General features: G+C 41.1%; 1 protein-coding gene and 1 pseudogene across 7 annotated transcripts; both read right to left on the reverse strand.

Annotated features, from left to right (window-relative positions):
* Window positions 1-1,750: 1,750 nt before the first annotated feature.
* LOC116262688 (receptor-like protein kinase FERONIA) lies at window positions 1,751-8,370 on the reverse strand. 7 transcript variants are annotated; one of them, XM_050079795.1, is made up of 4 exons: window positions 8,030-8,352; window positions 7,789-7,884; window positions 7,171-7,693; window positions 3,462-6,250 (listed from the first exon to the last, which is right to left on the reverse strand). In XM_050079795.1, exons 3-4 carry the CDS (start codon window positions 7,196-7,198, stop codon window positions 3,573-3,575), a joined length of 2,706 nt encoding a protein of 901 aa, XP_049935752.1. In that variant the 5' UTR covers window positions 7,199-7,693; window positions 7,789-7,884; window positions 8,030-8,352; the 3' UTR covers window positions 3,462-3,572. The 7 variants fall into 7 exon arrangements, with proteins under 7 accessions (XP_049935750.1, XP_049935752.1, XP_049935749.1 ...); XM_050079793.1 differs by adding an exon at window positions 1,751-2,039 and having other exon boundaries at window positions 3,561-6,250; window positions 7,171-8,352; XM_050079792.1 differs by having other exon boundaries at window positions 7,171-8,158; window positions 8,279-8,370.
* A 1,828-nt stretch (window positions 8,371-10,198) lies between these two features.
* Window positions 10,199-12,978, reverse strand: LOC116262689 (receptor-like protein kinase FERONIA; annotated as a pseudogene).
* Between the last annotated feature and the right edge of the window lie 8,632 nt (window positions 12,979-21,610).

The raw sequence follows: 21,610 nt of genomic DNA on the forward strand, positions 1-21,610 counted from the left end.
TTTTAGTAAGAATGATTTCCCGGTTGTTTCATGTTGACAATGACAAGCATCTGGGCGGCGGATTATAAACAAGAAGATAGAGACAAATAATAAAACTTTAAAGAAACAAAATATGTTTCGTCTTATACCTAACAGGCAATAGAGGCGGTGAAAGATTGGAGAGAATTCAAGGGCTTAAATGTTTCTTTATGATGAGAAGTTATGAGATCACCTTGTCTAGCGACCTAATTGTTGATTGATTATTTTAAAGAAGTTAAGAAACTTATTTGACTAATGGATGATATATGCCATGCATGACCACAGATGTATAGATCTTGCATATTTGTCGTTCATTTAAATAAATTAAGGTAGATAAGATTTTGAGGAGGTTATTGCACTATTGATTTGTCCACTTCCAATGAGCGAACCCTATCTGGTGTTAGCTAAGACGTTTGAGACTTTATTGGATGTGAGGTCCTGGATCGTCGGATGGAGAAGATGTGCGGCTGGATGATTGGTTGTTCTGATTTGATGTCAATGTACACATTGTTGACACTTTCATATATTCAGATTTCGGATCATATATCTTGTGGTTCAGTTTTACGCTGAATTATGACTCCAATTGGCTTAATTTCCTTTCTTATAATTATTCTATAGGTATACAGCATAGTCACAAATAATATTTTGAAGTTACAAATTAAATGGTGAGGTTTTTCTTGAGTATATTACCAAGAACTGAAAAAAGGTGGCAAAAACGGGTAAAAGAGGGCAAATTTTTAAAAATTAAAAAATAAAAGTAGGGGGAAAATAAATTTAGTGATAAACTAATAACACAAACATAAAAAACTAAGTAGACTTGCAACAAATAAAAAATAGAAAATTAAAAAAAAACTGCTTGCCATTGATAAAACGTGAACAAAATGAAAAAAAAGGGAAAAAAGTTGTTTTCGTGTATTTCTGTTTTTAATTTAAAAAAACTTTTTTAAAAATTTTAAAGGGCAATTTGATTTATCGCGTTTTTTTTTTTTGAAAAAAATGTGTTTTTTATGACATTGGATATAGTTTGTGATGATTAGGAATATGTTTAGTGGTGGTATTATTATTGATGTGCTTATTCATCGTGTTCTTACGGATCCTATTTTCTCATTCTTATTGATAATTTTTTATGATATTATTATATTCTTACATTTTATTGCATTGTATTCTTTTCCTGAATATTGCATCATATAAGATTACAAAATTTTCAATTTTTCTTCCCAGATCACTACACAAGTTGTTGTCGTTGTAAATACTTCGCTTGAGCTATAAGCTATGTAAGCTTCTCCCACGATCTGCATGATTTCTTCATAAACTAAAATATTATGAAAGATTAACTTAGCTTTTAAAGCTAGTGTTACGCACGCTGCTGCCAAACAAGGGATGTTCAGACGCTAAATTTAGATTTGAAGGAGCTGAGTTGCATTTGGAACTGAAACATACGCGACTGGATCAGATATTATTAATTCTTCACCTTGTATGTAAGAAGATGCATTGGATCAGATATTAATTCCATTCATATCGATCTATTCCGTCATATTACAACCCAAGCAGGATTGGATACAAAACGTAATTTGAATAAACGGATCCTGCCCCAATCTGAGTGGATATATAGGCAAAATCTTATTTCAATTCATTTCTAACATCTTCAAGTTGATTAAGAACAACATGACCTCAATGTCCAAAGCGTTTCTTGTCCAAACCAGGCCTGGTACGCAACGGATTTGCTCTTGAGCGGAGTCCATAACACAATCGTGAAATTATTACTTTAAGTTGATTCAATTTCATAAATTTCCTGTACATCACGAACAGATGGTCTGCTTCTCTCGTCCCTTGAAGACACGGATGCCTCTTCATCGTCCATTAAAGAACTGTTAGACGATCCCACCTCCTTCATGTTCCCCTCGTCTGCGCGGAATTGAAGAGCCAGAGCAAGCTCCAAACTGCTTACCACATTGGCCATAGATGGACGCTCTCCGCTTCTTTTAGCCAAGCAGTTGTATGCGGTCTGCGCGGAATTGAATCTGCCAGTACGAGAAACACTCCGAAGATGCCAATGCTCAAAGGAGGATGAACAGAACCGAACAGAGGGGAGGGCGTGAAAGGCGATACCTCCTTGTCGGGCAATGGACATGTGCTAGGTGGGCCGTTGGCCACACAGTCTCACAAATTTTTAAAATTTCAAATTAGTGATTTTCAATAATTTATTTATTCATATATTAGGTGCCCCTTAACTTTATTCAATAATTTATTTATTCACTTTACCATGTTTGTTAATTTTTGAAGCAATAGCGATTGAACAAAAATTTATGGTTTTGCCACTGGCATGATGTAAAAATCAAACCACTTAAATTCTTATTAAAAATACATCAAACAAAAGAGAAACATGCCAACATGCTTACAAACACTAATTTAATATAAAGCATACTTTGAAAACGTGGGGATGATTAGGCCCCAGCTTTTGATTAGAAAATAACGAATATATACTGATCATTTGTGTGTGTTTGTTCATTTGTAAAGGAGTACCATTTCACCGGTCTAAGTGTTATGTTTGAGATTCCTTATTTTTGGTGTTCAACATGAGGATCTTTGTATGAGTCTTTGAACACTCTTGTAAGTAAAGTCTAATCAATCTTTTAGCTTACATTCCCTTGTGATGTAATGCCTTTTTAAGTAAATGAAACAAGTCATTACAAGTTCTTCTTCTCCTTGTGTCTATTTACGCACTCTTTGTTTTCAAGTTATCTGTGCATTTGCTTACCTTTTAAACTTACGACAGTTTGAAGGACTGTCGTATCTCACAGGCCGGCGAGAACAATCGCTCCGTGACTATTTATAAGTAGTTCTGAAAAACATTGGTTTGTTGTGAGGTGCCCTATAATTTGGGTATGTTTATCAGACATAAGTTCAAGTGACTTGGTGGTGTTGACCAGTTGGACATCATACCTTTCGATAATAGTATCTGGGTGTCAAGAGCAGGAGCAAAAGTCCATAGACGCGTAGCCTCCCTGAGGCAGATTGGGTGAGAAGCCAAACATGCAAAAGGATTGTCCAAAAAGATATGGGCTCTTAGTGTTGACATGGCTAACATGTTTCAAATTTTACTAAGGAAAAATGTTAAAAGCCATAAAAAAATAGAAAACCCTAAATTTGGACTAGTCTTAATATGAAACAAGTAACTGCGATGTGAGAGTAACTGCGATGTGACGGGTGCATCACGATGAGACAAGTAACTGTGAGATGTGGTGGGCAGGCCGACGTTGGCGCAATAAAAGGCAATGAAGGAGATGATTGTTTTTTCATCATTAACAACGATTTATTTATGAACGCAAGAATAATAGGTCAATGAAAACTTAGATAACTGAATCGACAAGGGCTGTATAAAGTGGGTGGACTTGCTTAAAAATAAAACAATTTGATGGTGACACCATATTTAGGCCAGAGAATGACCAAGCTCAACAGATAAATTTTACTTTCCACATGCTAAGATAAATTTTAAGATAATTTTCTATCTGAACAACACGAGTAGATGCACAAGTGCATACCATATCGCTCAGCTACATGCTCCGTGAATCCATGGCGGCCAGCCCATCAGAAGTCCACCGGATTTTCTCATCATCAGTTTGCCACACCATGGAAGACATGGACACCCCTTCATCATCACCATCTAGGCTCACATTGGAATAACCAGCAGCCAGTCCATCATCCATGTTCCCCTCTCCTTCGCTGATCTGTAAAAACAGGGCAATCTCCAAACTGCTTACCACATTGGCCATAGACGGACGCTCTGCACTTTTTTCTGCCAAGCACTTCTCGGCGGTTTCTGCATACCTGTGTAGGCACTCCGGCGTGATTTTTCCCTCCAAGAACCGATCAATGATCTGCTCGGTTCTTCCCTCTCTAATAGACAACAATGCCCACTCGGCCAGGCTGATCTCTTCCATTGGACGTGACATGTCGATCACAGGCCGAGCACACAGAAGCTCTAACATAACTACCCCAAATGAGTAGACGTCTGATTTCTCTGTCAACCTGCGCAGGCGGAAGTACTCTGGATCAAAGTAGCCGAAGGTGCCCTTCACCCCTGTGCTCACATGGCTGCAATCCAATGATGACCCCATCCTCGAGAGGCCGAAATCAGAAACCTTGGCCACCCAATTCTCATCCAAGAGTATGTTGGCGGTCTTCACGTCCCTGTGTATGAGTGTGTAGGTGGCTCCGGCATGAAGATAATGAAGCCCCTTAGCCGCACCAATGCATATCTCAAGTCTCTGCCTCCAAGATAAAGGTGGCTGGTTAGTGCCATAGAGGTGTTGACGCAGGGTGCCGCGAGCCATGTAGTTATAGACAAGGATCATCTCGGAACTGTCATCACAGTAACCGATTAGGGACACCAGGTGGCGATGGCGGAGCTTAGAGAGCATCTCGATTTCGTTCTTGAATTCATGCACTCCCTGCTCTGCTTGTTGGTTCCCACGCTTGATGGCAACTTTGGTGCCGCCATCTATTTCACCTATGTAGACCTTGCCGAAGCCACCACGCCCAAGGAGGAGAGCATGGTCAAAATTGTTGGTGGCTGCTATTATCTCAGAGAGCGAAAAATGCCGACAATGAGTGATGGGGAAGTGATTAAGTGTCGCCTCATTACATCTAGAATCCTTGGTAGCTGTTGGAAGTGCAAACCATTTCCTCTTCGCCTGCTCAAGGGGAGATTGCAGTTTATGTTGACGTCCACCACCAACATCGCTCCATTTCGTCTTCCCTTTACCTTTCTTCTGTTGTCTAATCAGCACCAAGTAGAGGATGATAGCAATCCCCAACGCCACGACAGTTACTGTTCCAATCACAACACCTATGATTGGGGTCTTATGGCCACCGTCACGCCCTACTTTTTCGGGTGAAGGCGGAGGCGAGAGGTCTGGATTTGGCCGTGCAAGGTTTCTAGAGAGATCGCTGATCTTAATCACCTCAAGCCCATTAAGAATCGCATCTGCGTAATATGGTTGAACATCAATATCTGGATGGAGCTCAATCTTCAAGTCGCTTTGTTTGCCACTCGACGAAGGCACTATTACCATGTAATCTCTATACACTGCTACGCCAGTGTATGGAGGAGATTGGACGTTTTCCTTCGCACTGTAAATCACATCGAATCCAGGATCCGCAGTCATGTTGTTCACGTACACATTGAATACCCTTTGGTTCTCTTGGAACACCTCAGACTGAATCTCACAAAAATGAAGTCTAATCAAGTAACGGAATCCATTATCGACAGTGATAGACCATGTGAGGTTGTAGTTCAGGTTGACAGAGGCATTAGGACCCATAGACCGAGCAGTGCCATATACGTCTGGTGGAGCAATATACTCCGGGACATTCTTTGAGTACTGGATGCTTACATTCTGATCACGAGGGTATGAGACCCCTGAAGCATCAGGAAAGACATACGGCGTGTCATCATACCATGTTCTAAAGAGGCCAGAATCACCAGCGGGTGAGATGTATGCCCCACCAACATTTAGCCGAGCGACAGTTTGCAAGACATGATAATCATATATTCGGAATGTCAGGCCAGGAGTATTAACTATCTGGGAGGAGTTGGAGATGCCAGAGTTGAACAGTTCTGGCGAAGACACAATCTCAATTCCGTTGATGAAAGCGAACGAATAGGGTTTGCCCGATGAGGGAGCGAAAACAAGGGTGAGGGTTCCAGCGTGCCGGATGGTAATGAAGAATTCGTGTATGATGTAAGCTTGGTTGAAGTTTGTGACAATAGTAGCAGGGTTGAAGTTCTCGAGCAAAGTGTAAGCATCAGCAATGACAGAGAAGGTGGCATTATAGGGGTCGAGGTTGTTGTAGTAAGCAGGGAAAAAGTGGAGTCTAAGAAAATGGCGGCCTTCAGAGAGATCAGGAGACGTGTAAGTGGAAGTGGAAGTAAAGACTCGTGCAGTTCCATATGGAACTTTAGATGGGATTGGGAAAAAGTCAATGGTTTTGTTAGCTTGAGTGGGGAAAGAAGATGAGCCAGAGTAAGTGGCGCTAGAATCGTTGCTCCAGCGGCGCTTATCAGCATCGAGATCGTCGGCCGACGCCCCACAGTTTAGAAAGATTACATCCACCGGCTTGAAGGAAGAGGCAGCTGAGCATAACCGAGGGTCAAGAAGCAAGAAACAGCAGATATATTGGAAAAGCAGTCTCTCTGAAAAACTTGCCCTCTTCATCCTCTTTCCGTGACCTGAATATGAGAAACACTTAATTTAGTTCGCTAGGACGTTGATCTCCAGCATGTGAGTTGGAAAATGCTTTACCATTAAAGGCAACAATTGGGGGGCTCCTATCATTTGTTTTTTGGTTCTTTTATTTGGCTGGATGAGGGAAAGGATTCTATTAAATCGAAATCAATCGGACTTGTGGAAATAATCTCTGCGTTCGGCAGGCAAATCTAAGACGGGGCAGGGGTTGAAGAGCACTTAGGGATGTCAACGGATCCGATTCAGATCGGATACATCTTCAACCATATCCGTTTTTTCGGATATTCATATATTCGGATTCGGATTTGAATTCGAATTCGGATAAAGCAAAGTCATATCCGAATCCGAAATCCGATTTTACAATCCGAATCCGATTCGGATCCGAATTTTGAACCGGATTTTGCCATTTTTCAAGTATTAGATAGAGGATATTTGTCTAAAACTGAATCTGATCCGAATCCGTATCCGAATCCGATCCGATATTCATGCATATCCGAATTCGAATCCGAATCCGATCGGATGTCATTTATTAAATCCGAATCCGATCCGATTTCCTAATCGGATATTAAATTTTTATTCATATCCGTTTTTTTCAGATTGGATCGGTGGGATTTCCGATTCAAATGGGATATATTTTCCTAAGCGCACTGCAGAACTAGCACCTGAAGTTCTTCAGAATATGATGGAAAAAATGCCAGAAAAGCGATTCCAAAGCTGACATTTTCACAAAAACGATATTCACAAAAACGGAATAAAGGATGCTATATTCTCATAAATGAACTAGAAAAAGTGCCAATCAACTCTTTTGCTCAGAGGCCTACTCAGGACCTAGGAAAAAAAAAAGGAAAAGAAAAGTGAACTGCGCCAAAGAAGAAAAATATGGCACGTGAAACCGTGGAGGCACCTGAAGGGAACAATTCCGACGATGGCATTGATGAAGGCGAACGAATCAGGGGTGCTTAGTGAGGGACTAAAGGTGAGGGTGAGGGAGCCAGAGGAGAGGGCAGTGACGAAAACTCATGCTTGTTGTAGGGTTGAGTGAGGGCTAAAGCGGTGATGGCGGGGCTGAAGTTGCTGAGCACAGTGTAAGGCCCAGTTGTGCCAGAAAAGAAGGTGAATTTAGGGTCTCGGTCATTGTAGACGGCAGGGAAGAAGTGGAGCCGAACCAAATGACAACCTTCAAAAAGTGCAGTAAAGTTGTCAACTTGTAATAGGAAGCAGAAGTGAAGATGCGAGCAGTTTGGTAGGGAACAAGAGAAAGGAGAACAGAAAGGTCGCTGGAAGTTCAGGCAGAGAAACAAGATTGTAAATTTGAGGGACGAAAGTGGTTGGTAGAGTCGTTGGTCCATCGACGCTCAAAAAAAAGCAACAAATGGAAGATAGGTAGCAGAAAGGCGTAAGTTGATTCCTTCATCTCCCTGAGACACCTGAAGCCCAATAAAAGCACAGAATCTACTTTACCATGCACATGTAAATGAAAAATTTCTCAGTATCCAAGAGAAACATGCAGGAGAAACTGTACCAGTCAAAATTTGCAATTTTCCTAGCATCCCAAAATCATTTTTGAGATATTGACTTGAAAATTTAAGCGGGGAAAGTAGGGAGAAGAAAAGGAGCTCTGTTTTCACCAAAGCAATTTGATTAGCGATTGAAAAGGTGATAGTAGCACCTGCAATCATATGTACTGAAACCACAAATGCAACGATTGAAATTCTAGAAAAAATTCAGAAAATAGAAAAGAAATGAAATGTGTATTATCTGACTTTTTATATTCCGCCGGGGAAAACGCAGATTGACCGACTGCGCACGGGAGCTCGCTCCTGGGAAACTCGTCTAACGACTTGGACTTTACCGGATGACGCCAAAAATTCACATAATAACTCTCCAGTTGCCTGAGAGAAACAAAGACGGGCAATAAGCGAGAACATGATGCTGGAGGGGAAGGACGTCGGATTCCAACACGCCGCCAACATAGTGTGTGTGTTAGAGAGAGAGAGAGAGAGAGAAGTTACCAGTACAGACAACAAATTGCTCCCAAATGAGTTAGATTCCAGCCGGAAGCTTCATCCAGCTAAAGGAAGAACGGGATTGGAGGAGATTGAGCTTGGGGATGGGCAATACCTTTTTGGTAAATATAGCATGGGATGGAGGAGGAAGACTGAGTCGTCCACCAGGACCGGACCAGGAGGGAATCGACATTCCGGTCGTTGTCGCGACCATCACTCCCTTTCTCGTCCACTCGACGTACTCAAAGTGTTTTCTCTCTCTTCCAAAATTCCTAAAATGGAGACAGAAAAGGCTGCATCAGAAAGCGATGATAATGGCGATCCGATGCGACGTGCAATGGAGACAACCATCGATCGGGTATTTACCTCCTTCCTTTCTCAGGCATCAATTTCCGATCCCCCCAAGCAGAGTATTTCAGTCGACCTCGTTATGAATTGATTCCTTTTACCGGCCGACGCGGGGATTCATGTTTCATACGCTTATTATATGTCAAAATATCTTATAGGTCCGTTTTACCTTATAATTATTTTCAGACGTTGTTTATCGATTTTTCAGACGAATATAGATAAGGTTTCTTCCTTATTCTCTCGATTGCCAAGATCCTTGTCCAATTCGATTGTATTTCCAATTTTTCCAACAAGGGCTTTGAGTTTTAACTCTCTATTTAAGCTGATGGTACTTTTAATCTGTAGCAACTAATATTTGGGAGCGTTTTAAATAATTTTTTATTTATCAATTATATATATATATATATCATGTGTGATAATATACTTATAAGATCATAACAAGTCTTACTATTATTTTTTATAATTAAATGTTTACACTTCAACTCCGAACATTAAATAGAAAGAGAGGTCAACACCCTCTATATTGTGTCAATTAGTATATCTATTGTCTTAACGGCCAAACTCTTCTAATTATGTTAGAAAGAAAAAGTAGTAAATGAAGAAGATCGTATACCACACAATTTTTTGGGAAGAGTGACTGTCAATGTGTGATGCCCAATCTTGGTGGCAATGACAAGTATGTGGGCGGCGGACTATAAAGAGTGCGCTTCTTTCTTATATGGTTTTGGATTTATTCATAGGAGCCGGTTGGGATCCGTCGAACCAAGTGCCTGAGCTCAAGAGTGGGTCGAGTTGTTACAATGGTATTAGAGCTGGTTCAACATTCGGAGCTAAAGTCCCACACATGTAGACGTGTGTGCCTTAAGGGGTGGATTGTAACACCCAAAAAATTTAGTTCCGTATTAAATATTACGAGAGATCTTCAAGAGTTTATAAATGGAGTTATTGAATAGATGGTTGTCCAAGTTTTTAATATTTTTTAGACTGATTAGGAGGCGGATTGGGATCTCTCGAACCTGGAGCCCTTGCTCGAGAATAGGTCAAACAACAAGAATTTTTTTCTTGAAATAGTTTTTATGAACCATGAGATAGAAGGGATTTCTAGGGAACCTCCACCCATATCTAACTGACGCCCTGAAAGGTCATACCATTAAAACACAAATTAAGGGAAATTTTTCAGGTGTTTGATTGGGTATCATGCACCCCAAACATATTTTTGGTTGGAGGGAGGTCAATAGTTGGAAAATTGAATGAATACTGTTTATTAAATTGGACGTTGTAAACTATTAACTAATTCCATCCGCCTACCAATCGAAGAGCTTCATCTGTCACATGTTTAATTTTTTAAAGTTCTTTTAAAAATTTGGTTCTTATGTTTTATTTTTTCTACATACACTTATTTAATATAATATTATCGATTTTTGACCGATTCAGCTGCATTGCGGCCACCACAAGAATTAGGGTGACTAGGAACAATCGTTTTTAAGTTCTACTATGTTCGTATTATTAAAAGCTTTTTATCCGAGATAAAACCGTGATACTACTTGTGATCTATAAAAAAGTTCATTTCGCCCATATAAAATTTTTGAAAAATTTTTTGTCATGAGTAGATGCGAGTACAGTATGCCATATCGCTGGACTACATGCTCCGTGAATCCATGGTGGCCTGCTCAGCATAAGTCGAACTGCTTCTATCATCATCAGTATGCCAAACCATGGAAGACATGGACACCTCTTCATCATCACCATCCACGGCCATGGAAGGACCGGCAGCCAATCCCTCCCCCTTCTTCTCCTCTTCTCCGCTGACCTGTAAAAAAAGGGCAAGCTCCAAACTACTTACCACATTCGCCATAGACGGACGGTCTGCACTCTGCCAAGCACCTTTCTGCAGTCTCTGCAAACTTGTGGAGGCAGTCGAGTGCTATCTTTCCCCTTAGAAATGGGTCGATGATCGGCTCGATTCTTCCCAATCTCATAGAGCGCAACGCCCAATCGGCCAGACCGATCTCTTCCGGTCGAGCACACAAAGTCTCTAGCAGAACCACTCCAAACGGGTAAACATCTGATTTCTCGGTCAGCCTGTGGAAGCGGAAGTATTCTGGATCAAAGTAGCCGAAGGTGCCCTTCACCCCTGTGCTCACATGGCTGCAACCCAATGAGGACCCCATCCTCGAGAGGCCGAAGTCGGAAACCTTGGCCACCCACTTCTCATCCAAGAGTATGTTTGTGGTTTTGACATTCCTATGTATAAGCGTATAGGTGGCTCCGGCATGAAGGTAATGAAGCCCTTTAACCGCACCAATGCATATCTCAAGTCTCTGCCTCTGGTTAGTGCCATAGAGGTGATGACGCAGGGTGCCGTGAGCCATGTGGTTATAGACAAGTATCATCTCAGAGTTGTCATCACAGTAAGCGATGAGGGAAACCAGGTGGCGATGGCGGAGCTTAGAGAGCATTTCTATCTCGTTCTTGAATTCACGCACTCCCTGCTGTGATAGTTGGTTCCCTCGCTTGATGGCAACCTTGGTGCCACCGTCTATTATCTCACCCCTGTACACTTTGCCAAAGCCACCAGCCCCAAGGAGCAGTTCATCGTCAAAATTGTTGGTGGCTGCTATCATCTCGGAGAACCTGAAGTGCCGGCAATAAGCATTAGAGACCCGTAGTGCCGGCAATAAGCATTAGAGGCGTTGCTCTGAGCGACCAGGCTCTTCTCTGCTGGAATTAGAGTTGATTTCCCGCTTTTCCCTCGTACGTAAGGCGATAACGGGACCCGCAGGTGCAAGCGCCGGCAACAAGCGCGGCAGCTATGCCTCCCACGGCGCCTGCAATCACGAGGCTGTGACCACCACCATGACGACCAACGGGCGGAGAACTATTCTTAGGTGCAGGCGCCCACGGGAGGTCTGGATTTGGTCCAGCAAGGTTACCAGATGAGTCATTGACCTTGAAGACTTCAAGCCCATTAAGAATTGCATCTGCGTGATTGGGTCCGATCTCAGCATCTGGATGGAGCGTAATCGACATGTAGCTCCGTTCACTTCCCTCTACAGGCACTTCTATGATATAGTCCCTGTACACAGCCACGCCTGTCAAAATAGTAGTGTTGACTTTCTTAGATGCATAGTCAAGCACATCAAATTTAAGATCTGCCGTCATGTTGTTCACATATATGTCGAACACCCTCTGGTTCACGTTGTTGATCTTTGATTGTATCTCACAGAAATGAAGCCTAACCCAGTAGCGAAATCCGTTGTCTATAGCAATATTCCACTGGAGGTTATAGTTCTTGTCGACCGATGCATTAAGCCCCATTGATCGAGCAGTGCCATACACGTCTGTTGGAGCAATATAATCTGGGAAAGCATCAGAATTCTGGACCCTTATATTTGGATCACGGTTGTAGGAAACTCCAAGAGCGGCACCATAGACGTATGGACTATCATCATACCAAGTCCGGAAGAGGAGGCCGGAATCAGAGGTGGGAGTGACGTAAGCTCCGCCCACATTCAGCCGAACGACGGTTTGCAAAGCCTCGGAATGTTGTATGCGAAATATTTGGTCGGTTTGGCCAACGGTGGAAGAAGGGTTAAAGGCGAAGGAACGGAAAAGTTCTATGCCATTGTGAAGGCGAACGAATCAGGGGTGCCTTTTGAGGGGGTGAAGGTGAGGGCGAGGGAGCCAGAGGAGGGTGCAGTGATGAAAAACTCTTTAACGATGAAGGCTTGTGTGAGGGCTAAAGCGGTGATGGAGGGACTGAAGTTGTCGAGCAGAGTGTAAGGCCCAGTGGTGACAGAAAAGAAGGCATTCTTGGATCTCGGTCATTGTAGACAGCAGGGAAGAAGTGGAGGCGAACGAAATGACGACCTTCAGGAAGTGCAGTGAAGTTGTAAGAGGAAGTAAAAGTGAAGATGCGAGCAGTTTGGTAGGGAACAGAAGGGATTTCAGAGTTAAAAGCTTGGGCAACGAAAGAAGATTGTAAATTTGAGTGACCAAAGTGGGTGGTGGAGTCGTTGGTCCATCGACGCGTATCTTCATCAACATCGTCAGAGGAAGCGCCACAGTTGAGAAGGATACTCACGGGTTTGAGGTCATGGGTGGATCTGACAAGAGAAGAAAAAAGCAACAAATGGAAGACAAGTAGCAGAAGGAGAGGCAGCCAGCAAGTTGATTCCTTCATCTCCCTGAAACACATGAAACCCAACAAAAGCACAGAATCTACTTACCATGCACATGTAAATTTTTAAGAAGCACTTTGATTTGCAAGTGAAGAAGCGACAAATTTACTGAAACCACAAATCCAGCGGCTGGAATTCTCGAAAATTCAGAAAAAATAAAAGTACGAAAATTTGTATCAGTCTGACTTTTCATATTCTTGTTATGAAGTCAGTTCAGAAAGTTCTGAATTAATTAGGAGACAGCTGTAATGTAGTTGTTTACAACTGTACGCCACTAGCAAATACTTCTGATACATGTATGTACATCTGTCATATGCTGTATATATATATATATATATCTGATGAATGAGAATAAAGTATGGCTCTCTCTCACGATACTAACATCTCCTTTCTTGCCCCAACTTCAAGAATTCCACATGGAAAACACAGATTGATGTGCACAGGAGAGAGAGCTCCTGAAAAGCTCGTCTAGGAGCTTAGGGCCGTAGAGTTTACGCGGATAATGACATAGTTCACAGGACAGAACTCCCTAGTTGCCAGAGAATGAAAGAAACAAGAAACAGGCAAGAAGTGAAGACAAGCTACTGGAAACATCGGATCCTAACGTGCCACCACCGTCGAAAGAGAGAGAGAGAGAGAGTTACCAGTACTGACAGCAAATTGTTCCCAAACGAGTTAGATTCCAGCCAGAAGCTTCATCTAGTCACAGGAAAAACAGGTGAAGTCAGGATAGGATTGGAGGAGGTGGAGCTTTGGGGGCGGGCGATCCCTTTTGGACCATGTATCCATCTTCCCCACTCGAGGTACGCAAAGCTTTTTCCATCTCTCTCAAAATTCCAATATGGAGACAGAAAAGGCGGCATCTGAAAGCGATGACAATGGCCGTCCGATGCGACGCACAGTGGAAACCACCATCGGGTACTTGCCATCTTCCTTTCTCAGGCCTCAACTTCTGATCCCCCAAAGTAGAGTATTTCAATCAACATGATTATCAATTGATTTCATTTGCCGGCCAATGTAGTTCGTCACATTTGTTTTGATTATTATTTTTCAATACATTTTTTAAACTTGTTTTTTTTTTGGTTTACTTTGTAATTATTGTTACATGTTCGTTTATCTATTTTTCAAATGAATATAAATGATTTTTTTTTTTTTCATATTCGCTTGATTCACGGGATCATTAGTTTACGTAGCCAATTGGATTTTATTTCCAATTTTTCCAACAAGGGTTTTGAGTTTTAACTCTCTATATTAGGCTGACGGTGCTTCTTTAAATGATTTTTGATTTATCAATTCTTAAGACATGTTTCTTTTTTCGCTTGTGATAATATACTTTTAAGAGTATCATAACAATTCTGACAACAATTTTTTCGAGTTTGACTTCGATTAGGGAGATCAGATTAAGCCAAATTTGTTCCCAACTGGATTACGTCCCTATTGACGAAGAGAGAGAAGAAAAAAAATGAAAAAATTAATCATGGAGTTAAAAAAATTAGGTCAGATGAGCCACGTAGCGTGAAAAAGACATTATTTTTAGTAAAAAATTCTATTTTTTGAATTAAATTTTTAATTCTCTCACCGTGCATTTTCAACTTAGAAGACTAGACCAGGTGTTCAGGTTTTGCTAAAAGTCAAACACGTAAAAACTTTGCCTGGACTTTGAAGCCAAATGCCATAATAGAAGCAATTAAACGTGTATTAGTTGTTGGTTAATACAATAACTTTTTAAGTTTTTGCAATCATAGACGTTGCATTTGCAAAGGAACCGAAATTGGTTATCTTCAATTCAATTTTGAGACACTTAGGCTGCACTTGGATTTCAGATCTCGTGCAGATTTCAAATCGTGAGTTGATCTCCCTAGGACATTGATCTCCAGCGTGTGAGTTGGAAAATGCTTTACCATTAAAAGCAACAATTGAAGGGCTCCTATTATTTGTTTCTGGTTCTTTTATTTGGGTGGATGAGGAAAAGGATTCTATTAAACTAAAATCAATGGGAACTTGTGGAAATGATGATCCCAGGCAATAATTTATGTTTCCGATTTTATAAATGGCAGTTCATACTCGTTCGTAAAAGGGTCATAAGTTTCGTCTTTGTCAGCAACACGTTATTGAGCGTTTCTGCAAGTGGCTGCCTGGCTACATGCAAGAGGGTAAAACGAAAGATCACACTCACAGGCTGCCATTGGTACATCGAATGGTTTGGTATCGAATACTCATTTGCCAACACTCCACATGCTATTTCATTGAAATCTAATCTTCACGTTACTGTCGAAGGTGAGAATAGTGACTGACTGCGTCACCAAACCACGCCTTCCACTTTTGCGTTACCTTCCGTGCCTAGTGACTGACTGCGTCAAAATATATAAGTTGGCTAAAGTGTTAATTGGTTTGTATTGAATTAATTTAAATAATTGAGACCTGGTTTTCTTGTTCTTCATTGAGTCACTCCTAATTTTCTAAACTTGGTGGTACGTTGTTGAAGATATGTATGTATGCTTAACTTCGAAGAATGGTTGTGGTCATAGAAAATCAATGCATTAGTAACAGGGAAGGGAATCTCGTGGAAAATTTGTGCACCATTTTTTTATCGTTTTGATTTCAATCTTCAAATGAGGCGGTAAGTTGCTACGTTCGCTTGGCCTGCACGGAGGATGCCTGTTTATTTCTCTACTTTGTTGAAACAAATTCCTAATAGTATACTGTGCTAGTAGTCTTTATTAAGCGGTTAAATATAAGTAACAGGTTAGGCACGTATTTTTCTTAATGATGAGATTGAACTTTTACCGTCCAAGGTGAGTTTTAATAATAAAAAGTTGGGCAGTCATTTGTGGTAACTGAAACGTTTGGCACTGGTCCGTTATTGTCCCAAACATTGGGCGGTAAATTGTAATTTTTCTTATGAAAAACACAAAAACAGAAAACAAAATACATGAGAGAAAGACTAGTAAACCAGACAGAGAAGACGAAAAAAAGAAGAGAAAAAACGCAAAAGAGAAAAAGCTCTGGGAAAGCCTTCGCCAATACCTTCAAACAGATTGAAGAAGAAAGATTCAGCTCCTCGATGAGAAAGCATGTCATCATCGTTCCAAAAATACAACCAAAGCCTTCGCCAATACCTTCAAACAGATTGAAGAAGAAAGATTAAGCTCCTCGAGGAGAAAGCATGTCATCGTTTCAAAAACACAACCAAAGCCTTCGCCAATACCTTCAAACAGATTGAAGAAGAAAGATTAAGCTCCTCGAGGAGAAAGCATGTCATCGTTCCAAAAACACAACCAAAGCCTTCGCCAATACCTTCAAACAGATTGAAGAAGAAAGATTCAGTTCCTGCTCCTCGAGGAAAAAGCATGTCATCGTTCCAAAAATACAACCACACCGTAATCGACGGTCAGATCAGCCTCCATTTCTTCAGGCCATGGACTTGAACTTGAAAAGAGTCATCACCGACTCTTGAGAAGGGTCGAGAAGACCCAAGAGGCTACAAGCCTCTTCCGTTTTTTCTGTAAGTCGGTGGAAGTCTCCTCTCTTAAGTCGGTGCTTGTATAGTCGGTTGTATAGTCGGTGAAAAGAAAAATAATTTAAAAAGAAAAAATGGAAAACGGTGGAAGCTTCATCCACCGACCTCCTCTCCCTATAAATAGGGATGGAGGGCATAGCGTGTGTGCATGAAAAGTGAGTTGCTCACTTGGTGAGCTTGAGCGTAGTGTGTGAAAAAGTGTGTGTGAGTCTTAGTCTATGTGTTCACTTTGTGAGCTTGTGAGGTGTGTGAGTTGGGTGTACTTTATTTGTGAGCTTGTGAGTGTTACCTCGTGTGTTCACTTCGTGAGCTCGAGCGTTGCAGTTTCAAGTGTGCGCTGCAAGAGTGTTGGGTGTGTTAGCTCACTGCGTGAGTCGAGGTGAGTTTTCTTAAGTCCTCTTTTGTAATATCCAGTTTGATGAATAAATAGTTTGCTTGTTCAAGTATATTTTGCCAAGTTATTATTGAGTATCAGTTTGGACGTCGAGACTCTGCTGGATTTTCTCTGTATAAATTCGAGTTTGTAGCTCAGTTATATTTAGGGTCCGCATTACGTTTCCCAACAAGTGGTATCAGAGCGAGGTTCTGTCCGAGGGCCGATTTATTGGAATAGTTATATCCTGGAATTATGGCGGCATTAGCGGTTGCATTAGACAATATTGAGAAACTTAACAATAGTAATTATGGCTACTGGAAATCCTGTATGGAGTCGTATTTTTTAGGACAGGAATTATGGGAGATAGTATTAGGATCAGACACTAATATTCCTGTCGACAAGGAAGCGAAAAAGAAATGGATGATCAAAGCAGGAAAAGCTTTGCAATTAAGGTATCAATCGAGAAAGATTTATTAGAGCATATACGAGATGCTACGACTCCTAAAGAAGCATGGGATGCTTTTGCAACTCTATTTTCTCGAGCTAATGATGCCCGCCTACAATTGTTAGAAAATGATCTAGCTACATTAACTCAGGGAAGCATGTCGATAGCAGAATATTTTATGAAGGTTAAAAATATCTGTAGAGAGATATCTCAAATTGATCCTGAGTCAAAGATCAGTGAGACCCGTATACGGAGAATACTTATTCGCGGACTTCGTCCAGAATTTGGCAGTTTCATAATTGGTGTTCAAGGCTGGCCAGTTCAACCAACTTTGTTGGAGTTAAAAAATCTCTTGATCAATCAAGAAACATTAGCGAAGCAAATGGTCGGGCTTTCTCTCAAGGGAAATAATGAGGAAGCTTTGTTTAGTAAGGGTCAGAGATCACGTTGGCCAGCTAAGCAAGTCATTCGGTCTCCAAGTAGGAACGTTGGTGAAAAGAAAGAGAAAAATGTAGAAAAGAAAACAAGAGAAACTACACAGCAGTGGAGACCAAAGATAAAATATTTTAGATGTGGGAAATTGGGTCATATTGCTCGTGACTGCAGAGTCAAAATAAATGAAGGAAATGCAGTCATGACAAGTAAGCAAGATGGGGGAGCTAATGAGACTGTACAGAAAAGTTCGTTTCTGTACTCAATGGAGGTTAAAGAGGATATTATACAAGAAAGATGCAATTCCGCTCATACAAAACCCGTAAAAGAAAAGGAAGAGAAGATCAATTATCAAACTGATTGGATAATTGATTCTGGATGCTCAAATCATATGACCGGTGATGAGAGCAAGTTCGTAAGTCTGAAAGAATATGATGGAAATCGAGTTGTTGTTACTGCTAACAACACAAAGCTCCCAGTGGCACATATTGGAGAAGCAGAGGTTGTAGCCAATTTTGGCAAAGACAGGATTTTACGGAACGTTTATCATGTTCCAGGAATGACTAAGAATCTGTTGTCTGTGCCACAACTAACAGCTTTAGGGCACTATGTTGTGTTCGGCCCAAATGATGTAAAAGTTTATAAGGATGCAGATGTTCAAGGAACTCCCATGTTTGAAGGAAGGAAAGTTGAGTCAATATATGTCTTGTCCGCAGAAACATCATATATTGACAAAGCAAAGAAACATGACACTGCAGATATCTGGCATGAGAGACTCGCTCATGTTGGATACAACAAACTTCGGGAGATGTCTAATAAGGGGCAGTTGATTGGCTTGCCCAAGCTTGAGGTACGAACTGACAAAGTATGCACAGGATGTCAGTATGGAAAGGCGCACAGGAGGCCATACAAAGAATCAAAATATAGAGCTAAAGCGTCATTCGAGCTTGTGCATTCAGACGTATTCGGCAAAGTACCAGACCCATCAGTTGGAGGTAAGTGGTATTTTATCACTTTTATTGATGATTTTTCGAGATATACTTGGGTCTATTTTATGAAAGAAAAGTCTGAAGCACTTGAAAAATTTAAGGAGTTTCACCAGATGGTGAAAAAAGAACTTGGGCATAGAATTCGGTGTGTACGAACCGATAATGGTGGCGAATATACATCCAATATGTTTATGGCATACACGAGACAACATGGCATTCAAAGACAATTCACATGTGCCTATACACCACAGCAAAATGGAGTGGTAGAACGGAAGAACCGCCACATAGCAGAAACATGTCGAAGCATGATGCATGCAAAGAACATGCCACCAAGATTTTGGGCCGAGTGTGTCAGCACGGCTGTACACGTAATCAATCGACTACCAATGACGGAATTTAATTTTAAGTCTTCATATGAAATGCTCCATAAAAAGAAGTCATCTGTGAGTTATTTTCGAGTATTTGGTTGTGTTTGTTATGTTTTTATATCTGAGAAGCACATGACTAAGTTCGACAAAAAGGCACAGAGGTGTGTCTTCGGATATGACCCATATCGGAAAGGATGGAGATGCGCTAATCCTAGCACTAGGCAAGTCTATGTCTCTCGCGACGTCATTTTCGATGAAGCATCGTCGTGGTGGTCAGAAGAGAAAAAGACGCTTCCAGACTCTTCAGTTCTTGAGAGAGATGTTCAAAATAAAATACAATTTGAGATAAATCAAGGAGAGCCTGAGCTTGAAGACACAGAAGCAAGACGACCTGATAAACAGGTCCAAATGTCTGAACATAGTTCAAGACAAGAAGGACGAGCAGATCCATGGAGAACAGGAGTAAGTCCAATCCAACAAAGAACTGCAGAAGAAGAAAGACCATCACAACTTGAAGAGCCAGAAGAAGCACCAATAGCACTAAGAAGATCAACGAGAATACGAAAACCAAATCCAAAATATACAAATGCAGACTGTGCCATCATGGAGGAGATCGACCCAGCTTCTTTTGAAGAAGCAAAAGATGTTGAAAAATGGCATGCAGCATTGGAGCGTAACGAGACTCGAGAACTCATACAAAAAGCTTACCAGTGCAAACATTTACCAAGCTTGAAGAATGTTAAGAGTCATGAGTCGAGAGTCGGTAATGAGGGGGAGATTGAAAAGAGTCATCACCGACTCTTGAGAAGGGTCGAGAAGACCCAAGAGGCTACAAGCCTCTTCCGTTTTTTTTTGTAAGTCGGTGGAAGTCTCCTCTCTTAAGTCGGTGCTTGTATAGTCGGTGAAAAGAAAAATAATTAAAAAAGAAAAAATGGAAAACGGTGGAAGCTTCATCCACCGACCTCCTCTCCCTATAAATAGGGATGGAGGGCGTAGCGTGTGTGCATGAAAAGTGAGTTGCTCACTTGGTGAGCTTGAGCGTAGTGTGTGAAAAAGTGTGTGTGAGTCTTAGTCTATGTGCTCACTTTGTGAGCTTGTGAGGTGTGTGAAAAAATTGTGAGTTGGGTGTGCTCTATTTGTGAGCTTGTGAGTGTTAGCTCGTGTGTTCACTTCGTGAGCTCGAGCGTTGCAGTTTCAAGTGTGCGCTGCAAAAGCGTTGGGTGTGTTAGCTCACTGCGTGAGTCGAGGTGAGTTTTCTTAAGTCCTCTTTTGTAATATCCAGTTTGATGAATAAATAGTTTGCTTGTTCAAGTATACTTTGCCAAGTTATTATTGAGTATCAGTTTGGACGTCGAGACTCTGCTGGATTTTCTCCGTATAAATTCGTGTTTGTAGATGAGTTATATTTAGGGCCTGCATTACGTTTCCCAACAGAACTGACCTATCAAATGACTCAGAAAACTTTACCAAGTGTAAATTTCATTTAGCAAAGAGAGAAAGAAAGAGAGAGAGAGTTGATTGTTGGTGTATGGAACTTGATCCATACTAAACACTCATTTACAATACCGCGGAGCGATGAGGGAAACCAGGTGGCAATGGCGGAGCTTAAAGAGCATTTCTATCTCGTTCTTGAATTCTCGCACTCCTTGCTGTGATAGTTGGTTCCCCCGCTTGATGGCAACCTTGGTGCCACCGTCTATCTCACCCCTGTACACTTTGCCAAAGCCACCAGCCCCAAGGAGCAGTTCATCGTCAAAATTGTTGGTGGCTGCTATCATCTCGGAGAACCTTGTTAGTGTATGGAAGTTGATCCATATTGGACACTCATTTGCAATACCGCGGACATATATGTCATTTTGTAAGGGCATATATGTCATTTTGTACAAATGCGGGTTTGCCCTAATCCTTATGTTTTGAGGATGGCCGCCGGTTGTTGTGTGTCAGTCTGTGTGTTCTTCTAAGAGAGAGAATACAAGAGATCTGTGCGACCGTGGACGTAGGAGATTATTGCTCTGAACCACGTAAATCGTTGTCTTCTTCCTTGTTGCTTCTAACCCCCTCTTGAGAGTGTGAGAAGAGAGTTTATTGTGTTGTTCCTAACATTGATTTGATAGAATGGAAATGCATGACACATTTTGTAGACAATAAGTCCCTTAAATATAAAAGCAAACCACAAAAAAAAAATTAAAAAAATAAGATATACAAGACAACAGCAAAAATAACAAAAATGCGAAAGAGCAAGTGAATAAAAAAGTGTCAACTCCAAGGTTAAGTGGAAAACGAGGGGCCATCTTCCCGTCAACCCTTTTCTTTCTTTCTTTCAGTTTATCTTGGGTGTTTTTCAATTTTTTTGGTATTATATTCATACCTAAAAATTTTGGTAAATTTTAATGGCCACATATACTATTTTCTTTCGTAGTATTTTTCGTACGAATCAAACTATAAATACAAGTTACGAAGGAGGTTGAGATTTAGAGCAGTCGCCCGAAACCCCTTACCTCATTTAAGTGGTATTTCGATCACTTGAAGAAAATAACTTGATCAATTTTATTTTTCAACTTAATCCTGCCATCTGGTGCCCTTAAAATTGGAAGCCCAGTCATCCCCATTAAATCTGTCATATTAGAAAATAAATGTTCCAAACAAATTAAATACAGAACTAAGAGGGGCTTCCGAAGA

This window comes from Nymphaea colorata, chromosome 10 (assembly GCF_008831285.2).
Source record: "Nymphaea colorata isolate Beijing-Zhang1983 chromosome 10, ASM883128v2, whole genome shotgun sequence".
Classification (NCBI taxonomy): Eukaryota; Viridiplantae; Streptophyta; class Magnoliopsida; order Nymphaeales; family Nymphaeaceae; genus Nymphaea; species Nymphaea colorata.